Below are 22,550 nucleotides of genomic sequence, written 5' to 3'. Positions count from 1 at the left end.
AAAAGCAGGGGTGCCTGGTTGGCTCAGTCAGTCAAGCATGTGACTCTTGATCTCAGGGTCATGAGTTCAAATCCCACATTGGGTATGGAGCCTCTTTAAAAAACAAACAACAAAAAACAAAGAACAAAAGCATTTTTTTTCTGGCAAAGAAAGGGCAGACTTGCTCGGTTTACTCACAGAGCATACTACCACTACTAGGACAAAGGGTTGAAGTCACACGGTTCAGAGAAAAAAAAAGAGTCATGAAAACAGTCACACTAAGGAATGAGGGAGGGCTCCATCATGGGGGGAGTGGGGGTAGGGGGTTCAAAGACAGGCTGGAATACTGGAGAGGACATATCTACATCAGGTAGGGAGCCCTTTGTTGTCTCTCAAGTTCCTCCCACCCTGAAGTCCTGACTTAAAGCCTCAACAAAGGAGGCAAAAAATAATGAGAAGCTTTAGAGGGCTCCAAGCTTGGAAAGAATTTGGATAGAGTTAAAACTGATCAATAGATGAGAGACTGAGGTGAATATGCTGATAAAGAGAAATGTGTAGATATAAAGTCAGGAGTGATGATAATGCAGTCCATGAAGGCTGCCCCAAATACTGTTTTGCTCAATCCTCACTATAAGCCTGGATTAATATTATCCTCATTGCCATTTCAAACATGAGCATGGGTGACCGAGAAAGCTCAGGCCTTGCCCATGCATTCTGCTACCAAGGGCAGACCTATAACCTGAGCCCAGTTTTCTTCTAGTCCACCATTCTTTCCAGTTCACTCTACACAATTTCCATGTATGATTATGAAAGAGGGATAAAAAATGGAGACATGGGTGTTTAAACAATTGTAACAGCCCCCTTACTGATTTCCCTGCCTCTACCCTCTCCCTCTTCATGTTTTTTTCCTTTCTCCTTTTTAGGCTGGACTCCTGGGGTCCTGTGATCTTCCTCAATTATGGCTCTTAACACTCAAATGATTCCTATGGCTAATGGGATTAATTACAATGCTTTGGTTGCTGCTCAAGGTCATTCACAACATTACCTATCTTCACTCCTCCCTCTACAGCATTATCTTCCCCTACTCTGCAAACATTGCAGTAGGATGTGTGTAGTAGGACGATAGAGAGGGGTGGGGATTACAGAATGCTTGCTTTGTTGAAAAGAGCAGACTTAGCTCAACTTGAGCCAAGAAATAGAGTCAGGAGGTGATGACAATATAGTTCTTGAAGACTGTCCAAAGTATTTTGTTTAATTCTCACCATAATTCTGGGAGGTCAATGGTAGCCTGTGGAAAAAGAGATTCAGGGATGCCAATTCTACCAATCTTTAAAGAGAAGATAGGATGTAGATATTAAACATAAAATTTATGTAATTTTTAAAGGCTACTAATGAATTAAATTTAGTAAAACCACATGGTACAGGACAAATAAAACCAACCTATAAATTTGGTTCAAAGGTGGCTCTGTTGCAGCTTTTGATCTAAAGATGTACCTTTTAGATGAAGCTGGTCTTCATTTGCCCAACTTGAAGTGAGCCATGATTCCTGGAAGCCTCATGATACTAAATGTGGACCTTTTTCTGGGCACTTACACTAGTCAGCCCTGCTAGACTATATGATTTTGAGGGAACAAATTTTCTAGCCTTTGAGGATTAACATGGTGCTCCATTCAGATTAGGTACTTATAAACAATTTGTGAACTTGGATTTAGTAGAAAAAGACTTGAAAAGATTTGGTTTTGCTTACATTTTAAGTCAATAAAAGGGGCTGGTGAGAAAGGTTCCAGACTCCAAGCCTGGGTAATGACAATAATTGCCTGGAAAAACTATGTAGGTGGATCAAGCAGAAGAGAAGGTTCAAGGGGAAGTTGAGACATTCAGAGTTTATATTATACTCATTCAGACTCAAGAGCTTAAAGTACTTTTGGGCTTATTTTACTTCTATGTACAAGAAAGAATCTGGAGCTGGTACACCACCAGGAAGTCTTTATAAAATGTTTGTGCTTAGAGCTTCTATTCTATAACACAAATTAGAAGGAGGACCGAATGAGGGCACATAGTGTCCTGTTCCAATACACTCAGTGGAGAAACTGTTTCCTGATATTCATAAAAAAGAATAAAGATAGACTCATATTTATTCCATAGAAATATCTTAGTTGACCCAACACAAAATTGCTGCTTGCTTTTCTCACCTTAGTATTGGCAAATAAATAGCTGCTATTAACACTTTTCGATTTTTGCCACAATGTTGAACCAAAGGAAGCAATTGGTATCATCAATATTAGCAATCTCATGGGAGAATTTATCTGTCTTATCATTTTTGCAGCCCTGAAAGACTTGATGGATTTTTATTTTTTCACTAAAATGGTTGATGCCCCATGCAAGAATGTTACTCAGAAAATTGTGTGGATTTCAGAAAAATGACATATAATTTTGTGACTGGAGCTAATATGTGATCTACAATAGAGCAAAACTGCTGTCTTTAACAGAGCTAAGTCTCATGATTGGACTCAGTTGAATTTAGAGTATTTCATCATTTTTAGAGAAAAAAAGGCAAGAAAAATAATAGCCATTTATGGAATGGCTGTGTGTTTTAAGTACATTCTTATTCCATTTATAACACCCTGAAGAATAGCATGATTATATCTACTTTACAAATGAGAAAACTGTGATTCAGAGATAAAGAAAACCTCCCAAGATTACAGAACTGGTAACTTTTAGGGTCATAGTTCCAGCCCAGGCTGGTCTGGCTCTAAAATCCATTCCATCTGCATGCCACCTACTGCTTATCTTGGGATCTTTCATTCCAGTGGACTATTAGAGAAATTAAGCTACTTGCTCCTGGTTCAGCTCTTTCCATCTCCGCACAGTTCCTGGTGTATCATGGGCTTTGTTGCATCTCTGAAGGGCAGAAGAAGGCTTAAGACACCTCAGTAGCCATGGGGCAGAGACTTGCTGGCTTTTTCAACATAATGCTAGCCCTATCCAATGACTTCAAAGGATCTGAAAGATACTCTGGATCTGATTAGAGATCAGTTGACATCTGTTAATAAAGATCTCTCTGCAAAAAGACAGAACTACCCAAGTAGATAGCAGCAGTACATAAAGTAGGGTAAGTGTGCACAAAACTCAGTCAGCATGGACAAATGCACGGCATTGAGATGGGACTGAAGAGGCTGTCTACTGGCTTCTAATTTCCCCAGCTGCTCTAAAGGGAAGCAGGTACATTGGAGAGTGTCTAGTAGGAGCCATGCTTTTTCAAACTCCAGATCCAAGCTTACCTGTTTCATGAAACTGGACAAATTTCTCCTAAGACTGTGTGGTTTGAGGATTCATTAACTCTTTCTGTGCTATCATTCAACATATGTGAATTCTGGAATGTAAGTTCTCAAGTAATTTATTTAAAGGGTGTATTGTCACCTGTACTAGAAATTGACACTCCTCACTCCATATCCACCCTCCTCTCCTTCTGTAATAATCCTGATTATTAGTTGGTCACAGGGCCACCAGGAACATTCTCAGTCTCTCTTGCATCCACTTGTGCCCATGTGCCCCTATTTTCCAGCTGAAGCTGGGGGATAATGATGTGGATGAGTGCAGCTTTTGGAGTCTGCCCTGACAGACAGAGAGGGTCCCCTCACTCCCCCTTCTTCCATCCTGCTGCCTAAAACAAGACCAGCCACAAACTCAGGCACCATTTATTCAGTGCCCCATCTAACTTTTATTTAGCAGCTATTATATGTTGACTATTGTACTGAGGCAAGACAGCCAGCATGATGGCAACAGTTAACTACAAGGACATGGCATTAAATGTTTCTTTCTCTTTGTTTCATGTATGCCACATTTATGAAGGGAATTTTGGCCTCTGTGAACATATTTTAGCAATAATATAATATTAAGTTGTTTTTTGTTTGTTTGTTCCTCATGTTTATTTGCTTTCAGCATGTGTGTGTGTGTGTGGGGGGGGGGGGGGCGGGGCGCAGAAGATTCTAGGCCCTGCATTTAACATCACTGGATTTCTATGTTAAAAATTTGAAGAGGCATTAGGGAAGACTTTCTGGATAAAGGACATCTGCCTGTGACTGTATAATTCCTTTGCCCACAGACTAAGTGATTCCCCAGGGCAGGGACTAGGGTTTGGATTCCTGATTTTAGATTCCTGGCTCTAGAAGATAATCAGTGCCTGCCTGCTGAAGCAAATGTACTTCCTGAATACCCTAAGTGTAGTGCTAACATATATACCCTCCTTTCCCCAAGAACAACCTTGTTGAATGGCAACCTGATGACATCCTGCAGATGGTTGCCTATTTTGATTTCTTTCCTCCTGAAAAGGAAAAGACAGAGGGCTAAGCAAAGACAATTATCACAGTAATTTGGAGATGCTGGGGCTCTGCACTGAGTCTGTAGGCCCTCTTCCTGTTTGTCTGGGATGTGGCCGCCCCCTTCCTCTTTGATGGTTCTGCAGCATCAACCTTGGTAGGGCCACAGTCACACGACGAGCAGAGAAGACTTTCTGTCAGACAGGCAGATGAGTCACTCCTCTGCTTAGAATGCTTTCCACGGCCCAATCCAAATGGACTTGAGCATAAGATCCAACACCTTCATAACGTGGGCTACCGGCCTCTGTACAATCCAGCAGCCACTCAGGCACTACTTCATAGCATCACCAATCTCCCTGGCATTTCTGCTGTGATGCAGGCCCCTTCCACCCTCAAAGGAACCCCCTCCTACTTCCATCTTTCCTTCATCTATTGAACACCTACTTAGCCTGTAAAGCTGTAATTCAAGAGTTATCTCCTTGAGTTTATCATCATCCCAGACCACCAATCTATTCTCATAGATGCCAAAGCATACCAGGCTTACCCAAACTGTAGTGCTTCCTAAACTCTATGTATCTATATACCACCTCCACTCCTCCATCAACCTGTGAACTTCTTGAAGGGGCATGTCTCCATTCCTGAATTCCCAAGTATGGGATAGTGCTTACTACAGTGCCCCATCATGCTTGATAAATGTGGGAGGAATGGATGAGATGCCTCACAGGCATCAATAATAATGTATTGATCACTTATATCCCAATAGCCTTAACCCAAATCTGTATCTTGTTTTTTACATAAATAAGAAAATCCATAAATAAGACGTAGCATGCATCCTGGTCTTTTTGCTGCCAAAGACCAAGTTGCTTTCCACTAGACCATTATATGAAGTTGCTTTTTGGTTCCACCTCCAAGACTATGCAATGAGAATGTGATATAAAAATAAGCAAACTTAAAGTCACTATTGATTGGTGACATAATTTGGAGGAACACTTCTAACCTGAATTCCTCATTGAGAGAATACTTCCCACTTGCATCAAAGGGTTGGCAAGAACAAGCATTCAATGAAAGAGGGTTCAGTCCCCTGAGGCTTATGTAAATCTGATTGTTGTTAATAATAGGGTAAGTGTTATTTAAATATAGAATATTATTTTGCTGAGCATTATAAACTACAGAGCATTTCCTCACAATGTGAGAATATAAAATAGACCATCCACTAACCTGCTCATTAATAATTCAGATCTACTGGTTCTTTATTCAGGCAATGAATAGTAGCACTTTTAGTTCAGTTCTTGTTTATTGTTGTTTTTTTTTTAAGTATCACAGAATTGTTTACTAGTTTTATGGAACAAGTTAATGAGCAGTCAGAGGTAGGTGCACATGGCAGGATACAGAGTTTTTAGGGCAAGAAGCCTATTAAGCAAAAGAGGAATTGAGCTCAGCTTGGGTAATTAATCTAATTTCCACCTATCTCCGCAGTTTTAAAATAGAAATGAGAAGTGAAGGTCAATATTGAAAGTATTGCAATTATAGTTTAGCATTACTGTGGAGAAAATAGTCTATAAGCCCATTTAAAATTCCTGCTCAGAGAGAGGTATTTAAATCTATTTTGAAGAAATAGGTTCTGTGTTCAACCTCTCTTTACTTTAATGGGCATCTTGCCTTAAACCTTGGCATCCTACCATATATACCTCTCTTTGACTGCTTATTACATCTGGCCTTTTGTCTGGAAACCTAGACCTTCCCTTCCCTTTCAAAGAAGGTGGTCTAACTGCATGTTCAAGGATACCGAGAATTGGAGTCTATCATTCCTTCGTTAATACACATTTTCTCATTGTTACTGCAAGGCAGTCTCCAGGAACAGAGCAGTGGACAAAGGGAAAAGCCCCTGCCCTCATGAAGCTTGCATTTGGTGGGAGAGGATGGATATAGACAATGACCCAATAAAGAAACTCACAATATGCCACCTTGTGGTTGTGCTGTGACAGAAAGCAAGGCAGGGCAAGAAGTGGGGAGTGACCAGCAGGCTGTTATTTTAGACTGGGTAATCAAGGAATCACTCCATAACAGAGGAGCAAGTCAGGTGGACTCCTAGGAGGAAGAGAATTCAGAGTAGCAGGCACAGCAAACACAAGCTAGAGGGGATGCTTGGCATGTGCAGGAAGCAAGGTAGCTAGAGTCCAAAGAGAGGAAGAAATACAGAGAGGAGATGGACAAGGCAGTAGGGGCAAGGTCCGATCAACACTGAGGACCACAGCAAGGACTTGGGCTTTATTCTGCGTGATGGGAACCACTGAATTTTGGCCAAGGTGGGGTGGGGGTTTCCAGATGCCATCCCTTTCCATTAACTCAGTCACATTGGCAACTTCCACGTGGCTTCATTCCCCCTCACCCCCGAGTGGCTGCAGAGTGAGGATACTTCTTGTTTGTCCAGACACCTCATTTCCTGCTGCCTCCTGCTCTCAAGGGGGCATTTACCTACGGACATCTGGAAAAGACAAGAAAAGTCATAAAGCAGCGAAGACACAGAGCCCGAGAATTGCAGCATCCCTGTTGCCTGCCTGCGTCTGTGGTTCTTCACACTTTTGCTGAGCCAGTGGCTTTCCACTCTAGTTCTGTGACCTCAGAATATCACTAAGGAAGGGCACTGCTGCCCCAGTGCAAAGTTGAGTTGAAAACTGTAGGGGAAGAGTCTGATATAATAGGGGCAGGGAAGGTAAAGTGCCCTGGTAAGATAACGCAAAAACTAAATAAGAAGTCTACTGATACTGAAAATGATGACGGTGGTGGTGGTGATGAGGGCTAACTTGTGCCTGTTCTGTCTGCTAGTCCCTGTGTTAAGTTTTTTGTATACTGAAATGCATGTACTCCTCACCACCAACCTATGAGGTAGGTACAAGTATTTTGTTCCTTTCGTAGTTGAGGAACCTTGAGGCAAAGAAGTAAGTCTCCTTGTTCAAGGTTACATAATCAGTAAGTGTCCAAGTAGCCAAACAGAGAATTCTAACTAGGGTGTCTGACTTGGAGGCCAGGCTTGCTTCCTTCTCACTTGCCCTACGTCAGCAAAGGAGGCTTCTTTAGAGGTTGAAACAGCGTGGTCCTTTTTGGGAAAAATGAAATGCAGTGGAATAAAGGCCGACACTGCATCATGACAGAGCACAGGCTTTTGCATCCAAATCTCTGTGTCTCCTTGAACAAGGAAGGCACTCAATACATATTTGATGAATGAATGAATGAATGAATGAATAAAAGCATTTGCAGCATACGACAAATAGTAAGTACTCAATATATTGTTGCTATATTAAGTGTGCCTATGGCTTACATTTCCTTTTCTAGGAAAGGTGGCCTGAGATGATTGTCTTAGTCAATACCTAAAGGCACAGGAAAGTCATAGGAAGGGAAATCAATTCTATTAGATGTACTATTGGTGCAGGCTACAACAATCTCTTCACCCCAAGAGATCTTACATTGTGAACAAACTCCTAATTCCAGCTTCACCTTATGAATTGTGTAATCTTATTTACCTTGGAAATGTCCTGTGAGAGAGCTGAGTTTTGCATAATTAGGAGAGCCCTGTCCACAAGTTAAATAAGTAAAAATTATTATTATTATTATTATTTTTATTATTATTTATTTATGATAGTCACAGAGAGAGAGAGAGGCAGAGACATAGGCAGAGGGAGAAGCAGGCTCCATGCACCAAGAGCCCGACGTGGGATTTGATCCCGGGTCTCCAGGATCGCGCCCTGGGCCAAAGGCAGGCGCCAAACCGCTGCGCCACCCAGGGATCCCAGTAAAAATTATTATTGTGATTAAACACTCTCACCACTGCGGCTCCAACCCTCTTCACAGATCACCCCTCTCCCAGCAATGGAAAATGTTTGGTGACACCAGGAAAGGGACAGAAGAGCTGTCACACCAGGTGTTGTCAGTCTGTTGGTGAGTCCCCTGGGTTTTCCAGCAGACTTTCCTTTTATCTCCCTGACAAGATGGCATTATTATTTGAAACAAATTTTAAAATAAAATCCAGAACAGATGCTATGCCTAGAATTGTCACAATGTTAGATTTATTGAGAAAAGTAAAATGATCTCAACTACTGATTTATATAAAAGTAGTACTTCTGCCTCTGATAAGAAATACAAGCCAAAGAGTGTTTTTGGATACTAGAAGAAATATTACATGTGAGGTCAACGTGTTATCCTCTAAGACTTACATCTTATTTTCCCAATAATTAATTAATGGGTTGTTAATTAATCCTTAGGAATACTTTAGTAGTGGAAAGAATGAAGCAAACCACAGTCTGAGTCCCAGTTCTTCCAAGAAATAGCTGTGTGATCTTGTGCAAAATTTTTCTCTGATCAGGAACCTGTTTCTAATAGGGCAAGAAAATAGATGCGTTGGCCTATTTTGGGGATGTCAAGGAATACAGGGTGTGTGTCTTGTGCCTGGCACTTAGTACTCAGTGAATGGGAAGAGTTGTTAGAATTTCTAAATTATTTATCTTGATAACATGTGATATTGATCCATGGAGATGAAAATCTCTTGGGGTTTACATTTATCATCATGTTTAATGATCAACTTATTAAATGGCTCCCCCAAATCAAATCTTTGGGACACAACAGGAACACTGCTCATTATTCCTTTAGAACCAGCAGAGATGGGGGAAAAATTCTTACAACTAAGGAGCAAACTACCTTATTGCTGAGACAAGTAGAATATTAAGGAAGGTGTTATTTTCAGGGATGAGAGCTGGTCCATAGTCCAACAGAGAAGGGTAAATATGCTAACATCATCTTTCTGGAAGCTGGTCAAGATCTTTTTGAAAATCTGTAACAAAAATGTTCACAGTTCAGTGCTGGCCTATTGGATTCTGAGGAGAGTAACTGGGCTATAAGACTGGAAGGATGCACACATCCCTTTGGTCTAGAATAGTAAAAGAAGAGGCCATGGGTTCCTTAGTGTTTCCTCTGACTGCAGGAATTGTTTAGTGTTCTGCCCAACTTTTTTACCCAGGAAACTTCTCTGGACTCTTAATCCTTTGGCAAGTTTAAGAGCTAGTTAGATAGGCTGCATTAGCACAGAAGGAACATTCAATGTTCATGGAAGGGGAAAAAAAAGAAAAATATATTATATATATATATATACATATATATCTATATGCATATAGATATATATATACAATATATTGTTGTGTGTGTGTGTGCATTTTCCACCTAGATACATTTAGTCAACGGAGTAACATGAAAGCGCATATAGTGAATATTTTCTAGGGAAGATCTAAGTTGGTAGATATTTTATTCTCAACTGCTGCTAAATTCTCCATTCTGGATAGAGTAGGGAGGACATAACTTACCTGCTTGAAATCTTCATTATGGGGATGCCTGGGTGGCTCAATCAGTTAAGTCTGCCTTCTGCTCAGGTCTTGGTCTCAGGGTCCTGGAATTGAGCCCCATGTTGTGCTCCCTGCTCAGCAGGTGTCTGTTTCTTCATCTCCCTTTTCCTCTGCCCCTCCCCCTGCTTGAGCTCTCTCTCTCCTTCTCAAATAAATAAAATCTTTAAAAAATCATTGTTAAATGACATTTTAAGCTGTATTTGGAATAAGCTTAGATTTACAGCTGGGCAGGGACACATTTTCTTCACATAAAGAAATTTTAGATCAGGTGTGGGCTGGAGAGTTTATGACCTCCCCGGAAAGTGGAGCACCACAAAGTCACGATGCCTATTAAGCTTACAACCTCAATAGATCAAGTGATAACAAATGTTTCAGATATCATTTTTTCCTTATCAATTCTAAGCTTCATCAGAAGTACTAAAACAGGAAATTATAAATTATTGATAGCTGTATTTGAATAGAATCAGATGCAAATGGTACTCTTTGAGTTTTACATTTCAATCTATTGCTTTAGGAGAATGATGCTACCAAAAATGTTGTATCATCCTTGCTGTTTCTCCTTAAGTCTGACACTTAGGTTAGAGGTAGAAACTGTCACTGTCTCAGTTACTTTCCAACAGTTAAAAGACTCCTTAAACAGATAAGTAAGCTTTTAGTTGACTTCCCTGCTTGACAATGTCATTAGCTGGATACTGTACTTTGTCTTCCCCTAACATGACAGGTGGCTGAGAAATCTGTCTGTTAACCCTCTCAGGAGCATCTGTCACTTGCATAAAATCACTTCTTCCCACTTTCTGAAATATGTTTGTTACTTTCTTCAAAAAATATTCAATATGGCCCCTTTAAGAAATTAAGTTTCTTAAAGTATTTTAAGGGTTGATTTCTAATGTTCAGTTTTGCATTAATTCATTTTCAAAAGTGGCCTCAGTTCCAGTTCATTTTATTATCAGAGAAATAGTAAGGGTTTTTTTGTTTGTTTGTTTAAGATTTTATATATTTGAGAGAGAGAGAGAGAGAGAGAGCACAACAGGGTGTGGGAAACAGACGGGCAGAGGGAGAGGGAGAACCAGGCTCTCTGTGAGCAGGCAGCCAGATGTGGGGCTCGATCCCAGGACCCTGGGATCATGACCTGAGCTGAAGGTGGATGCTTAACTGATTGAGCCACCCAGGTGCCCTGAGAGAAAGCATGTTTTTATTTTGCTAAAGGGAGAAGATCTGTTATGAATATGCCACCCCACCCTCTGATACACTTCCTTTTGGTTTTCAGAAACTAAAAATGGACAGATATATGAAACCAATGTTGTTTAATATTAAAGCCATCAAAGACAGTATGAGAGTTTCTGTAAACATTTTGGTTATTCTACATTACTATGAATACTTTAGAAGGTTTCAAGTTTTGAAATTAAATCATGTACAACTCAGAGTCATCTAAGTTACTGAGTGAGCACAATGGTTTCTGAAGACTCTGAAAGACCTGTAGAGCTCTGCAGTGCCATAAGGTCATGGTTATAGTCAAACCCTCTACCCAGCACTGCGTTCTCAAGAAGCATGAGAAATAAGAATGAGGCTTGACTAGTTTTCCTGACAAATGACCCACAGTGTTTCTTCCAAATCAGTCTGCAATACCCATTACCCACATATTCAATTGTGTCATTTGTCTTTCCTCAAAGTAGAGTACAAAGTGTATCATACCAGCTCTGCTCCATCCTTCTACTCCTACGACTCCCACCAAACAAAACAGGTAATTTGAAATCTTCAGTGGTTCAAAATGACAAAGAGATTTCATTGTATTAAATGGCCTCGATGTGCTGGTTTCTTGCATAACTCACACAACAGCATGATACAGACCATGAATCAGTCACCTCATACTATTACGTGAAAAGGAAAACAAAATACAAAGCATTGAGCATTTTTCTCAGCATGATTATCATGTGTTCAGAAAAGTTAAGAGACTTTCCCAAGGTTACATGGATTGGAAGGATACTGGGGAATTTCCAAAAACAGAGAAGAGGAAACAGGAGTTATGGTTACCTTAAAGGGTCCTGGCCTGGGCAGCCTGGGTGACCCAGTGGTTTAGCGCCTGCCTTCAGCCCGGGGCATGGTCCTGGAGACCCAGGATCAAGTCCCACATCGGGCTCCCTGCGTGGAGCCTGCTTCTCCCTCTGCCTGGGTCTCTGCCTCTCTCTCTGTGTCTCTCATGAATAAATAAATAAAATCTTTAAAAAAAGATTTTTTAAAATCTTTTTTTTTTTTTCAGAAACAGGGGGCAAGGGGAAGTCCTATAGTAACCCTAAGATTCCAAGCATAGGAAGAATTATTATGCTGAGAATAGATTTTGCTTGTATTACTTCCTCACCCCAAAGAATCAACACGCTTAAAATGTAGCATGATGAAATCAGTTTAAGTACAGTTTCTAGAAAGTATCTTTTCAAAAATCTACATAATAGCATAGGATAGTAATAGCCTCAGTAGTTCCCTGAGTGAATGAATGGCTGAAATAGGTTAAATGAAGGGCTGAGTAAAACAGAAGAACTTCAAATAAGATGGCTCTCTCTGCATCTACTATCCCCTCTACTGGAATGGTTTGCCCTCAGATCTATACATGGCTCTCTCACTCACTTCATTTAGATCTCTGAATGACATTGGAAAAATGGCATTTAATAAACTGTCACCTCCCAAAAATGGTTCCACTGGCCATTCATTCAGAAGTGGTCAATGGAATTTCTGGAGAAAGACAAATATGGCAGGACTCTATTTGCCTGATTTCCTCCTCTTTTTGGTACTGTTGCTCTAGCAGCTTTGGTAAAATTCAGGAAATTGGAGCAGAAAGGACCCTCAAAGCAACCCCTCCTCCAACAATTTATTCCCTTGCTGCTTCATTTTTCTTCATAGTCATTATCACTACCTGAAATTACAGAATACATTTGTTTGTTTACTAGTTGACTGTCTACCTCCCCTGTTAGACTATACACTCTGTGAGGGCAGGGATGTCTGTCTTGTCCAACTCCCAGTGCCTAAAGCATTGCTTGGAAAGTAGTTAAGTGCATGACACACATGTTTTTGAAAGAATGAACAAATCTCTAGCTCCAAGAGTCTTTGAAATTTTGTTCTAATAAGGCCTGCCCATGTCTTCTGCCTATTTCCTAATGAATAGAAAAGACCTCGGTCAGCTCCCTATCCCCCCGACCCCCCATATGAATGCCCATGGAGAATAGACTGGATTCATGGAATATGAATCAGAAGCCCTCTAGCTTAGAGAGGAGGCATCCACCTCTTTCCTGTAGGGGAAGCTTCCATTGCAGAGAAGGGATAGTCCCAGGCTTTGATGTCCCCAAGGAGAGGGGAAGTATTCCTCTGAAGGCTACCTCTGCAGCTCTGAGAAGGCACCCATGGAGGTCAGGGGTGGAGAAGAGTGTTTATCATTGCCTTGGAACCAGGTGGAAGAACTGCAGGTGTGGTGAAGTGGGCAAAGTGTTGGGTGAGTCTCAACATTCCTGATAGTTTAGAGACACTGCTTCATTTGGGGGATATGGATCAAAGTGTTTAAGCAGAGGGTACTCTAGGTAATTCATGACTGACCCCACCTGGACCTATCTGTGCCTAGAAGAGACAAGATACTGACTTTTTATGATAATCTGTGCCTGTGCTCCTTTCAGATCAGGGAAGTTCTGGGCTTGGGGCCTGGGCATTGTCAATATTTTTAAAAGCTTTCCAGGGGATCCCAATACACAATCAGGTTTAAGAACCACTGGACTGAAGTGAAATAGAAATTTCATTACCCATATTTGGAGCCCATTCATTTTTCCAAGGATTTGGCTCCTTGAGGAGGAGGAAGACTATTTTCAGAAATATAAGAACACTGCACAAAACCAACCCTACACACTTTCACACAATCTACATTTCATCGTATCATTTTCTTTCTGTTGAGAGAGCTTCAAATTTCTTCATCTTTCTGAGCATCCTTATGCCACGAAACAGACAGCTAAGTTCATACCACCACCAATAGAGTTTCTGGAGAAAGACAAATATGGAAGAACTCTATTTGCCTGATTTCCTTCTTTTTGGGGGTCACTCTTCTAGCAGTGTTGATGAAATTTAGGAAATGGGAGCCCAAACGGCCCTCAATGCAACCAGCTGAGATACTCCGTTGAGGATAAGGTTTTTAAGTCGCAATAAAATATTAGATTTCCATACGTCTCCACTCCTTTCAGAGAAACCACTGCATCTGTGAAGAGTGCCTGCTGGTTGTATGTGGTTTCCCAAGTGCACTATATGTATAAAGGGAGAGTCTGTAAAATGTAAAAAAGCTTGAGGTCAAGCAAGCTGGATGCATGCAGGTGAGACAAACCCCAACCCAGGTGCCTCCCTTTTCTCTAACACAGACTTTGAAGACTTTGAAGAAAGGAACTCCTTCTCCACCGTGTATGGGAGATTGGTAATTAACGAAATTTACCTTTGTAGAAACACTGATGCCAGAATTTTTTTTTTAAATTTTTATTTATTTATGATAGTCACACATAGAGAGAGAGAGAGAGAGAGAGAGAGGCAGAGACACAGGCAGAGGGAGAAGCAGGCTCCATGCACCGGGAGCCCGATGTGGGATTCGATCCCGGGTCTTCAGGATCGCGCCCTGGGCCAAAGGCAGGCGCCAAACTGCTGCGCCACCCAGGGATCCCTGATGCCAGAATTTTTACATTTGAACGTCTCTTCTTGACAACAAGCAATGCTCACTTTTAAACAAGGAACATGTGATTTTTCTTAACAAATCTTGTTGGCTTGCTTCAGTTTGCTCATTTTTCCCCTTTGTAGTAAGCACAAAGTAGATCTTTGCTTAATAATGTCACCATTACACTAAATGATTAGATGTCTGAAAGGAAGAGCTATGTTTTCTAAGTTTGTGTGTGTGCATGCGTGTGTGTGTGTGTGTGTGTGTGTGTGTGTGTTTGGGGATCTGGGAGGGAAAACAGGTTCTGTGTCCTGGATTGTCATTGTAAACTCAGTTGGAGTTAAGAAATCCCAGTTAACTGGCAAAAGTAACGTATCACCTTCAGAGGATGTCTAAAAAGATGACAGTGACAGTTATTCAACACCATGTGTCAGGCACTGTCTTAATTATTTCACATGTATAATTTTATTTAATCTTCCTAGCAAGCCAATGAGGTATAAACTACTGTTATACCTACATTACAGGTGAGAAAATAAGGCACAAGAAAGATTAGGTACCTTGCCCAAAGAAGCAAACGATCGTGATTCAATGGTGTCTAGCAGTAAAGATATCTAATGCATCTTTCTGCTGCGAGTCCTCCCAGAAAACTCCATGAATTTCTGATGAACAATGTGAGCTGCTTTATAATGTGGCCCTGACTCACTCTCCTCTCTCCCCTCCAATCCCTCATAGAGATCCTACTGCAGTCTAGTGCATTGACTCACTCAACTGCAAAATGGAATGCTTTCCATCCTCTTGCCTTCTCTCTTCTGTATCAAAATCTACCCATCTTCAAGTATCACTTGTTCCACAAAGCCATCCCAGCCGCTCAAGGACAACCAGCTGTAGGAATCTTGTGTCCCCTTAATTCCATAAAACACTCCCTTTCCTTATGAAATATTGTATGTCTTTATCACTGATACATCCATCATATAAGCATATTTTAAGCTCCTTCCTGAATAACCACAATACCTTGCAAACTGCAGATCCCTCATCAAAATGCTCTATTGTTTCTCAGACTAAAAAAAAAAAAAAGTTCAGATTATCTTATGACGTTTGCAGAGCACACATGTAATCAACAGAGAACTGTTAAGGACAGAGGAGAACTATGAAGTTTGCCTTGACATACACGGAATTCTGTTCCAGCAGCTGCTGGAAGATGTCTCTCCATTCAGTTACCCGCACCGGACTTTAAGTTGGTTTTAAACTGGAGGGGCTTTGATGGCTGCTCTCTCCCCTGGAGTGCTATGACAGGTCTGACCGGCAGCATGGAGAGTCTCTGCATGCATGTTTCCACCCCAGACACAAGCATAAGCAGCGCCAAAGCATTATATTCTAATTTTCTGAGCCTCAATATGACAGGTGGTAGACACTTGCACAGCACTAGAAGAACTGCTAAACACGGAGCCACACATTTGAAATATGCAGGAACAACAAATCGGATTCTTGAATCCGTGTCAAGAGAGTGTTCAAAACCGCAGTCCTGAATGACAGAGCCAAGTGTTATGCTAGTGAACATAAAATCCCCACCTGGGAAGCCCCAGGGTGTCACCTACACACGCAACAATGCAGAATTCAGGATCTTCCTTTAAGTAAAGACGAAGGTGAGGGCAGAAAATGATTATGCAGTGTAATTCCCCTTTGCTTCCTCCCATTACACAATGAGTAACTGTCCTCTCTGTGTGAACTATTAAAATAAGAAGCTTCTGCTAATTCTTCTTTGAAAAATAAGAGAAGGCATCAAACTCCCGTTTTATAGGCATGGAATCTTTTTCATAATATAAAACCAAATGGAGGAAAACAAGACTATCAGCAGGGGAAAATTACCCATGACAATTAAACAATTGCTGCAGACAATCTGTGGGGACCAAAGGCCTGGAATACTCCATCTTCGGATGCAAAATGTATTTATGCCTAAACTTTCTTTATGGACAACTGCTGAGGGAAAACGACTTGCTTCCTTTGCCTGACAAAGAAAATTTCAGTGGCTGCTCTCTAACTTTAATTTCCAGAGAGCCAGAGATTGAAACTGCCGTCTGTAGAACAGCTTTTGTTCAATTTGAGGACCACATCACACGGCACAGTTGAGTAACGTGCCGTGAAGGGGTTATTGCCCAGCTATCAGGGTATCCGGGGTGCGATGTTTATTACGTGTGCTTTCTTCCTCTAATCCTTGATGAATGCCCCTCTCGACATTAAGGACCGGCAAATTGTCCTTACTGACACAGATGCGAGACTACGAAAACATGTCTACTGTGAGAGGGATGACTGGGGAATCACCTAATAGAAAAGACCAGAAAAAAACAGACAATGGTTGACCTTATCACATTCCAAATGAATGTGCCAGTCCCTCTTCTAACTTAACTCTAATTAACCCAGGCACGCACTCACCACTTGCATTTCTAGCGCAGACTGTGAGCTGCAAACTATTAGCCAAAGTCCTCTCTCCTTAAGCTAAAAAGGCTCTGCCCAGCGGCTTCAGGAACAGCAACAATGGAAAGATAGATTGCAGGTGCATACCTTAACCTCCTGATTGGTAAAGACCTCGACATCCACCACACAGGCAACCAGAGTGGAAACATCACAGTCCATGCTAGGGGCTGGCATTCCCCCTCCCGAATTTTCAATCAAGAGCTCGGCGACCTCAGAGCTGTGCGTGACGGGAAGAGCCTCCAGGTGGATGTGGCCGTGGCGGGCCCGGGTGTCGCCTTGCCCTGGGGATCGCCGGCGCTCGGCACCTGGAGCCCCACTCCCTCTGCACGCACGCAGCCCGCGTCTCAGGCTGCACAGCAGAGTAATGAACGGCCCGGCTCTCTCATGGCAATGACATCACCACCAAGACTGACACGAGCTGAAGCTATTTTTTTCCCCCAAGCCTTTTATCTCTAGGCAGTGCAGTGGAGCAAATTGAACATGATTATGTGCTAAATCTGAACTCAGACTAAATCAATTCAGGCAGCGTTAGCTAGGAACTGAGTCATAGCCGTTGTTTCAGCCGAGTGCTTATGTTTGCAAAAAGCAAGGGGGAGAATCTGACACGAGAGGCTCTGCATTGGGAGGGTGGGTAAATAATTCTGCAGATGAGCCTCCTGAGGTTAAGGTGTGACAATTTTCTGCCTCAGAGATGAGCAGGAAGTTGAGGCATTTTGCAAATTGCTTGGCCCCTGTTAATTGCTCTGTGCCTCTCGGAGCAGCCACACATGTTCCGGGCATCCTAATGCATCCCGGGCACAGGCTGAATAGAAATCCATTCTTGGAGTGACTGAAGAGCTGGTCGTCAGTCATTTAGGTGGCCTGGTAGGAGAAGATAATTAGAGGCTTCTGAAATTCTGTTTGAGGCACGTAAGTGCAGACCAGTAACTCTAAAAGCACCCTTCCAAGCATGAGATTTCAGGTTATCTCCAAGGTCATTCAAACCAAAAGCCATCGTGGAAAAGGAGCTACAGAAAACGTCTCATGCAGGGACAGATGGCAGAGTCTAATGGGCAAATGCACTGATGTGGGTCATTGTCAGAGCCTCGGGGCTCTATTTCGCCTGAGACTTGAATGTGTCTGTTTGCTTTTTTGGTCTTTCTTCCTGAGTGTGAATTGCTGAGGGGCAGGGCCATGGATAATTCACCTTTATATCTGAGACTTTAGTGGAGTGGAAAAAGAAGGCAATAATTGTTTAATGAATCAACCAAACAGGAATAGCCTTCTTTGACGGCAGGAGTGAGCAAAGAGAAAAGATCAGATTCATTTTTATTTTATCATTAGTTGTAAAAGTGCCAGTAGAACTCACAAACATTCTAGCAGGATCTGATCCCAGTAGGAGTGCAGTTGCATCTCTGGTGGCCATCAGAGGGTCATGATTTGCAACAGATTGGTGCCTTTCTAATACATGATTGGACAAAGCGTTCCAACTTTGCATGCAGATGAGAAAGATGATTTTCCAGACTAAAAGTACAAGTTTTATGGTTGGGTCTCATCAGACTACATTTGGATCTAGTGTTTCCCTTCAACAAGAGATTTCCCACACTAGATGAAAACAGTCTGCAAATACAAATATTTAGATGGATGAAATTGTGTGTGTGTTTGTGTGTGTGTGTGTGTGTATCTGTGTGGCACTTACTATGTCATCCAGGGCACTATCGAGAATATGAAGTCATATTATGCATATAATTTAACTGTTATTGAGTGATGACTATATGCAAAGCTCTGCACCAGATGCTCTTAAGGATAAAACGATGAATTAGCAAAATTCACTATCCTCATGGAGCTTAAAATCCAGTGGAGGAGATAAGACATGGAGACACACATCTATACAATGAGGCAGTGGCAGCTGCGATGGTGGCTGAGGAGCTACAGACAGCATTTAGTGGCAGCACTGGAGAAAAAGCAATGGGTAATGAGAGCAGCTGTGGCAGGTGAGCATCAAGGAGAACATGGCCTCTGCTCTGATCTTGAAACATGGGTAAGGGAAGGGGTGAGGCCACGTTCTCCTTGATGCCCATCAGACAGGGACAGCAGACTAGAAATGCTCGGGCCAAAAAAAGAATATGTTATTTGAGGTGCAAGGCACACTGGAGCTTAAATTTGACTGGAGCCAGGGGGAGACAAGGGAGTAAGAACCAGATGACTCAAAGCCTTGACATACCCTTAGTGTCCACCCAGTTGACCATGGAATGCCAGGGAAAATTTCTGAGAAGGTAAATGGAGTTTATGTACACACAAATACAGTCAAAGTGTAATGTATATACAATGATGAATTAATCTTGAATACCACTGACATCTGTTCAAGGGTCAAAACAAAGACATAGCTATTATTTTCATATGCCATGGTATATGCTAAACTTGACTTTTTTTTAAAGTTTCATACCAGTGGCATGCTGGTGAGTGTCCAACAATAAGCTCTCTGAAAAGAAAAGTCCAATGTTCAGTGTTTGCTGACTTCTGTGGTGTAAATATTCTTATCATGGCTGATTTCAAGCAACTAATGATATAAAAGTCATTCGAATGTGAAGCTTGGAAGTGATGTCTATGGTCTGTTCACATCAGCTGATTGGGCTGCTTCCAGACCACCATTGTTTCAGTCCTGAAAACATTTCATCTGCAGAGGTTAGGTCCAGCATGCATGTCCAGAGCCCATCAAGGAACAGCAAGGCAGTAGGAGTAGCGCACTGTAGTCACTGGGATCTGTGCATTCTTTCACACTTTCTATTTAGGAAAGAGCTAGAAAGGACTCACATGTGTTATTTCAAGAAAAAGAGCCCTGCTATGATAAGTCTTGGCAGGAGGACGTTAGTCTATCCAGGAAGCAGACCCACTCAAAATTGTAAAATAAGTATATTCTTCTGATGCATCCTTAGTTTCTCCCTTCTGATTTGTTTCTGCACTGAAGATTCCTTCCTGTGCTTGAGCAACCACTAACTTTATGCTTTCCTCTTTTAAAACCTCTTTTCAAGGATGTAGCTTTCAATTCATTTATATTAGCATGAAATGACTGGTAACATCACAGAGGAATCTGTATTTTAACAAGGGGACCAAATATTAAGTTGAGTAAATAGTGTTTTAGGGTGGAATTATATGCATTGAGAGGGCATACAGTGATTCTAAAATAAAATTATTGGGTTTTTAAAACAGGTTGGTTCAACAAATTGGATATATAATACAATTCAATTGCCTATACAAAAGCAGTCATTTTCCTATAGACCAGAGCCTCTAGGGGGCTTCCTTGTTAAAAGAGTGTCCTGTTTTTCTAGATAGAATGTACTTTTTATAGCTGGGGGATGATTGACAGGCTTGGAGGCGTCTGGGATATGTATATAAGCACCCAGGCTGGTGACTATAAGGCCCTACATACCGTGGCTCCTCCCTGCTTTCCCATCTCATCTCATATTTTCCTGTGTGCTCTCCATGTCCCACATCCACAGCCTTCTTGGCATTCCAAAGACGCGCCAAGCTCTTTCTCATCTCAGGGCCTTTGTACTTGCTATTGCCTTTGTCTGAACATATCCAGACCTCTTCAGGGCTCAATACTTCCTATCCTCATCTCTCAGCTCGGATACCATCTCCTTGGAGAAACTTCCTGATCACCTAAAATAAAATGTGTACACAGGCATGCACACACATAATCAATCACTATCCCACCATCTTTGCTTTAATTTTGCTCATAGCACTTTTCACTCTCTGAAATTACTGTTCACTTATTTATTATTTATTGTGTGTTCTCCCAACTAGAATTTAATCTCCACAAAAGCAGAGATTTTTGCCTATTCTGCTCACTGCTTATTCTCAAGGGCTAGAAGAGTGCCTGACACTTAGGAGGCACTCTATTAAATATCTGATGCATGAATGGATGAGTAAATGAATGAATGCATCTTAAAAGACAAGTAGGGGGACTCAACCCAAAAGAGGTGCCTCCTGTTCCAGGAGTTTTCGGAAGGTCTTTGCAGGAAGGTATATGGGCATGAAGTTTAGTGATCACCCCCATTCCTGACAGCTGAACCCTGGCACAGCTCTGCTCAGGAGCACCCTTCCCAGCTGAAGTGGTGATAAAATCTTAGGATTTATCCAAGCCACTGCTCTTCTAATGATTGACCATATTAAGAAAGTGGATGCAACATGATACAGAAGCCTTAGGCAAAGATCACTTTCCTGCCCCTCTGGCCAGGCAATTCTTACAGTCACCTCTAAGTGGGCAGGAGAAGATGTGTACCTCTCAGAGGCAGTAGCCAAATCTGCCTTGCTAGTGAGCACAGATATTCCCAGGATAGCTATGAGGTATCAAAGACTTAGCTCCTTCTATGTGTCTTTTGGGACCACTTGTTTTTAATGTTTATTACAGTAAACTACAAACATATTCAGAACAAGAGAGAATATAATAACAAGCTTTCCCATACCCACCAGCCAGGCGTGAGAATAACTTTGGGAGCCAATCTTGCTTCCTGTCTACCAGTGGGTCTCGGAGTGTGGTCCCGACCAATGGCTTTAGCATCATCTGGAAACTTGTTAGAAAGGCAAACTTCTGAGTCCCACCCAAGACTGAATCAGAATCTCTAGAGGTGAGGCTGGTATCTATAGTCTAATAAGCCCTCCAGATGATTCCAATGCCAAGTCTGAAAATCACTGCCACATGTCCCCACTCGCTTCCAATTATTTTGAAGCAGATGTCTGGAATCATATCATTTCAAATGTAAATATTTCAGTATATATATCTCCAAAAGATAAGGGCTCCTCTTTGGAAATCACAATACCTATTATCACACAACCCAAAAAGAAAGACTGCTTCTTCAGTTCATCAAATATCCTGCCAGTGTGTACATTGCTCCAAACTACCGATGTTCTCTTTCTTCTCATCCGCTTCCTGCTCCCTCCTCAGTCCCATCCTGCTGTCCCCTTCCTTCCTTCTTTCCATCACTTGTTAAGTTTCCTCTATCTTTCCTCCAGCTAATTCAGATTCTATTTCTCACCTGAGCAAGCAAACATCCTAAACACACACCAACAGGCTTCAATGAGCTTTGTTCACATTACTCTTATGAGCAAAGTGGAGCATTTGCTCCCAAAGTTAAGAGCCATCTGCATTTCTTCTTTTTCTGTGATACCTCACTTAGGTCTGGTCATCATAGGTCAAACACATTCTCACCCAAGGTCTCTTGCAGGTGGCCTTCCTTGCCATGTTCCCCATCTAAGCAGGGCTCACTCCTCCATAGAAGGTAGGTCTCTGCTCAATAGTCCACATCAAAGAAGCCTGCCCTCATCCATCTCTCGCCAAGTAGCACCCTCTCACTATCTTCTGCCTCTGTTTTATTTCTCCTCAAAGTACTTATCACTAACTGATGGTATACATTTATTTGTTTAGTTTCATTTTATCTCTACCATAGGAATGCAAGCTCCATGAGGGCAGGGCTCCAGTACCTTGTTCACTGTGGTTTCCCTATGTGCCTACAATGGGGCCTGGTGCACAATGAGAGCTCAACAACATGTGTTGGGTGAATGAATAATTGAATGAGTTAAATCCCTTTGCTCTGAGTGCCAGCTGAGGACAGGTGCTGCCAGGGACATGGACAAGACATAAGTGTATAAAATGGGTCCCTGTGAAGGAGAATGATCCTGGGAAGGGAGAGTGAGCCAGTGAAGGTGCCTCAGGTCATTGGGCAATGGGGATGGTGATGTGGG

General features: G+C 41.9%; 1 protein-coding gene across 3 annotated transcripts in view; it reads right to left on the bottom strand.

Moving 5' to 3' along the window:
• RCAN2 (regulator of calcineurin 2) overlaps positions 1–22,550 on the bottom strand; it is a 260,146-nt gene that overhangs the window by 79,983 nt on the left and 157,613 nt on the right. The window contains exon 1 of one of the 3 annotated variants that reach the window (XM_072832790.1): positions 16,914–17,241. The exons of the other annotated variants lie outside the window; for them this stretch is intronic. Coding sequence (XP_072688891.1) covers positions 16,914–17,000 — 87 coding nt within the window. The 5' untranslated portion in view covers positions 17,001–17,241. Of the gene's footprint in view, positions 1–16,913; positions 17,242–22,550 lie in introns of those variants that run through there. 3 annotated transcript variants of the gene reach the window in all.

The sequence above is a fragment of the Canis lupus genome, chromosome 7, assembly GCF_048164855.1.
Source record: "Canis lupus baileyi chromosome 7, mCanLup2.hap1, whole genome shotgun sequence".
Classification (NCBI taxonomy): domain Eukaryota; kingdom Metazoa; phylum Chordata; class Mammalia; order Carnivora; family Canidae; genus Canis; species Canis lupus.
This window is presented reverse-complemented; position numbering and strand designations above follow the sequence as displayed.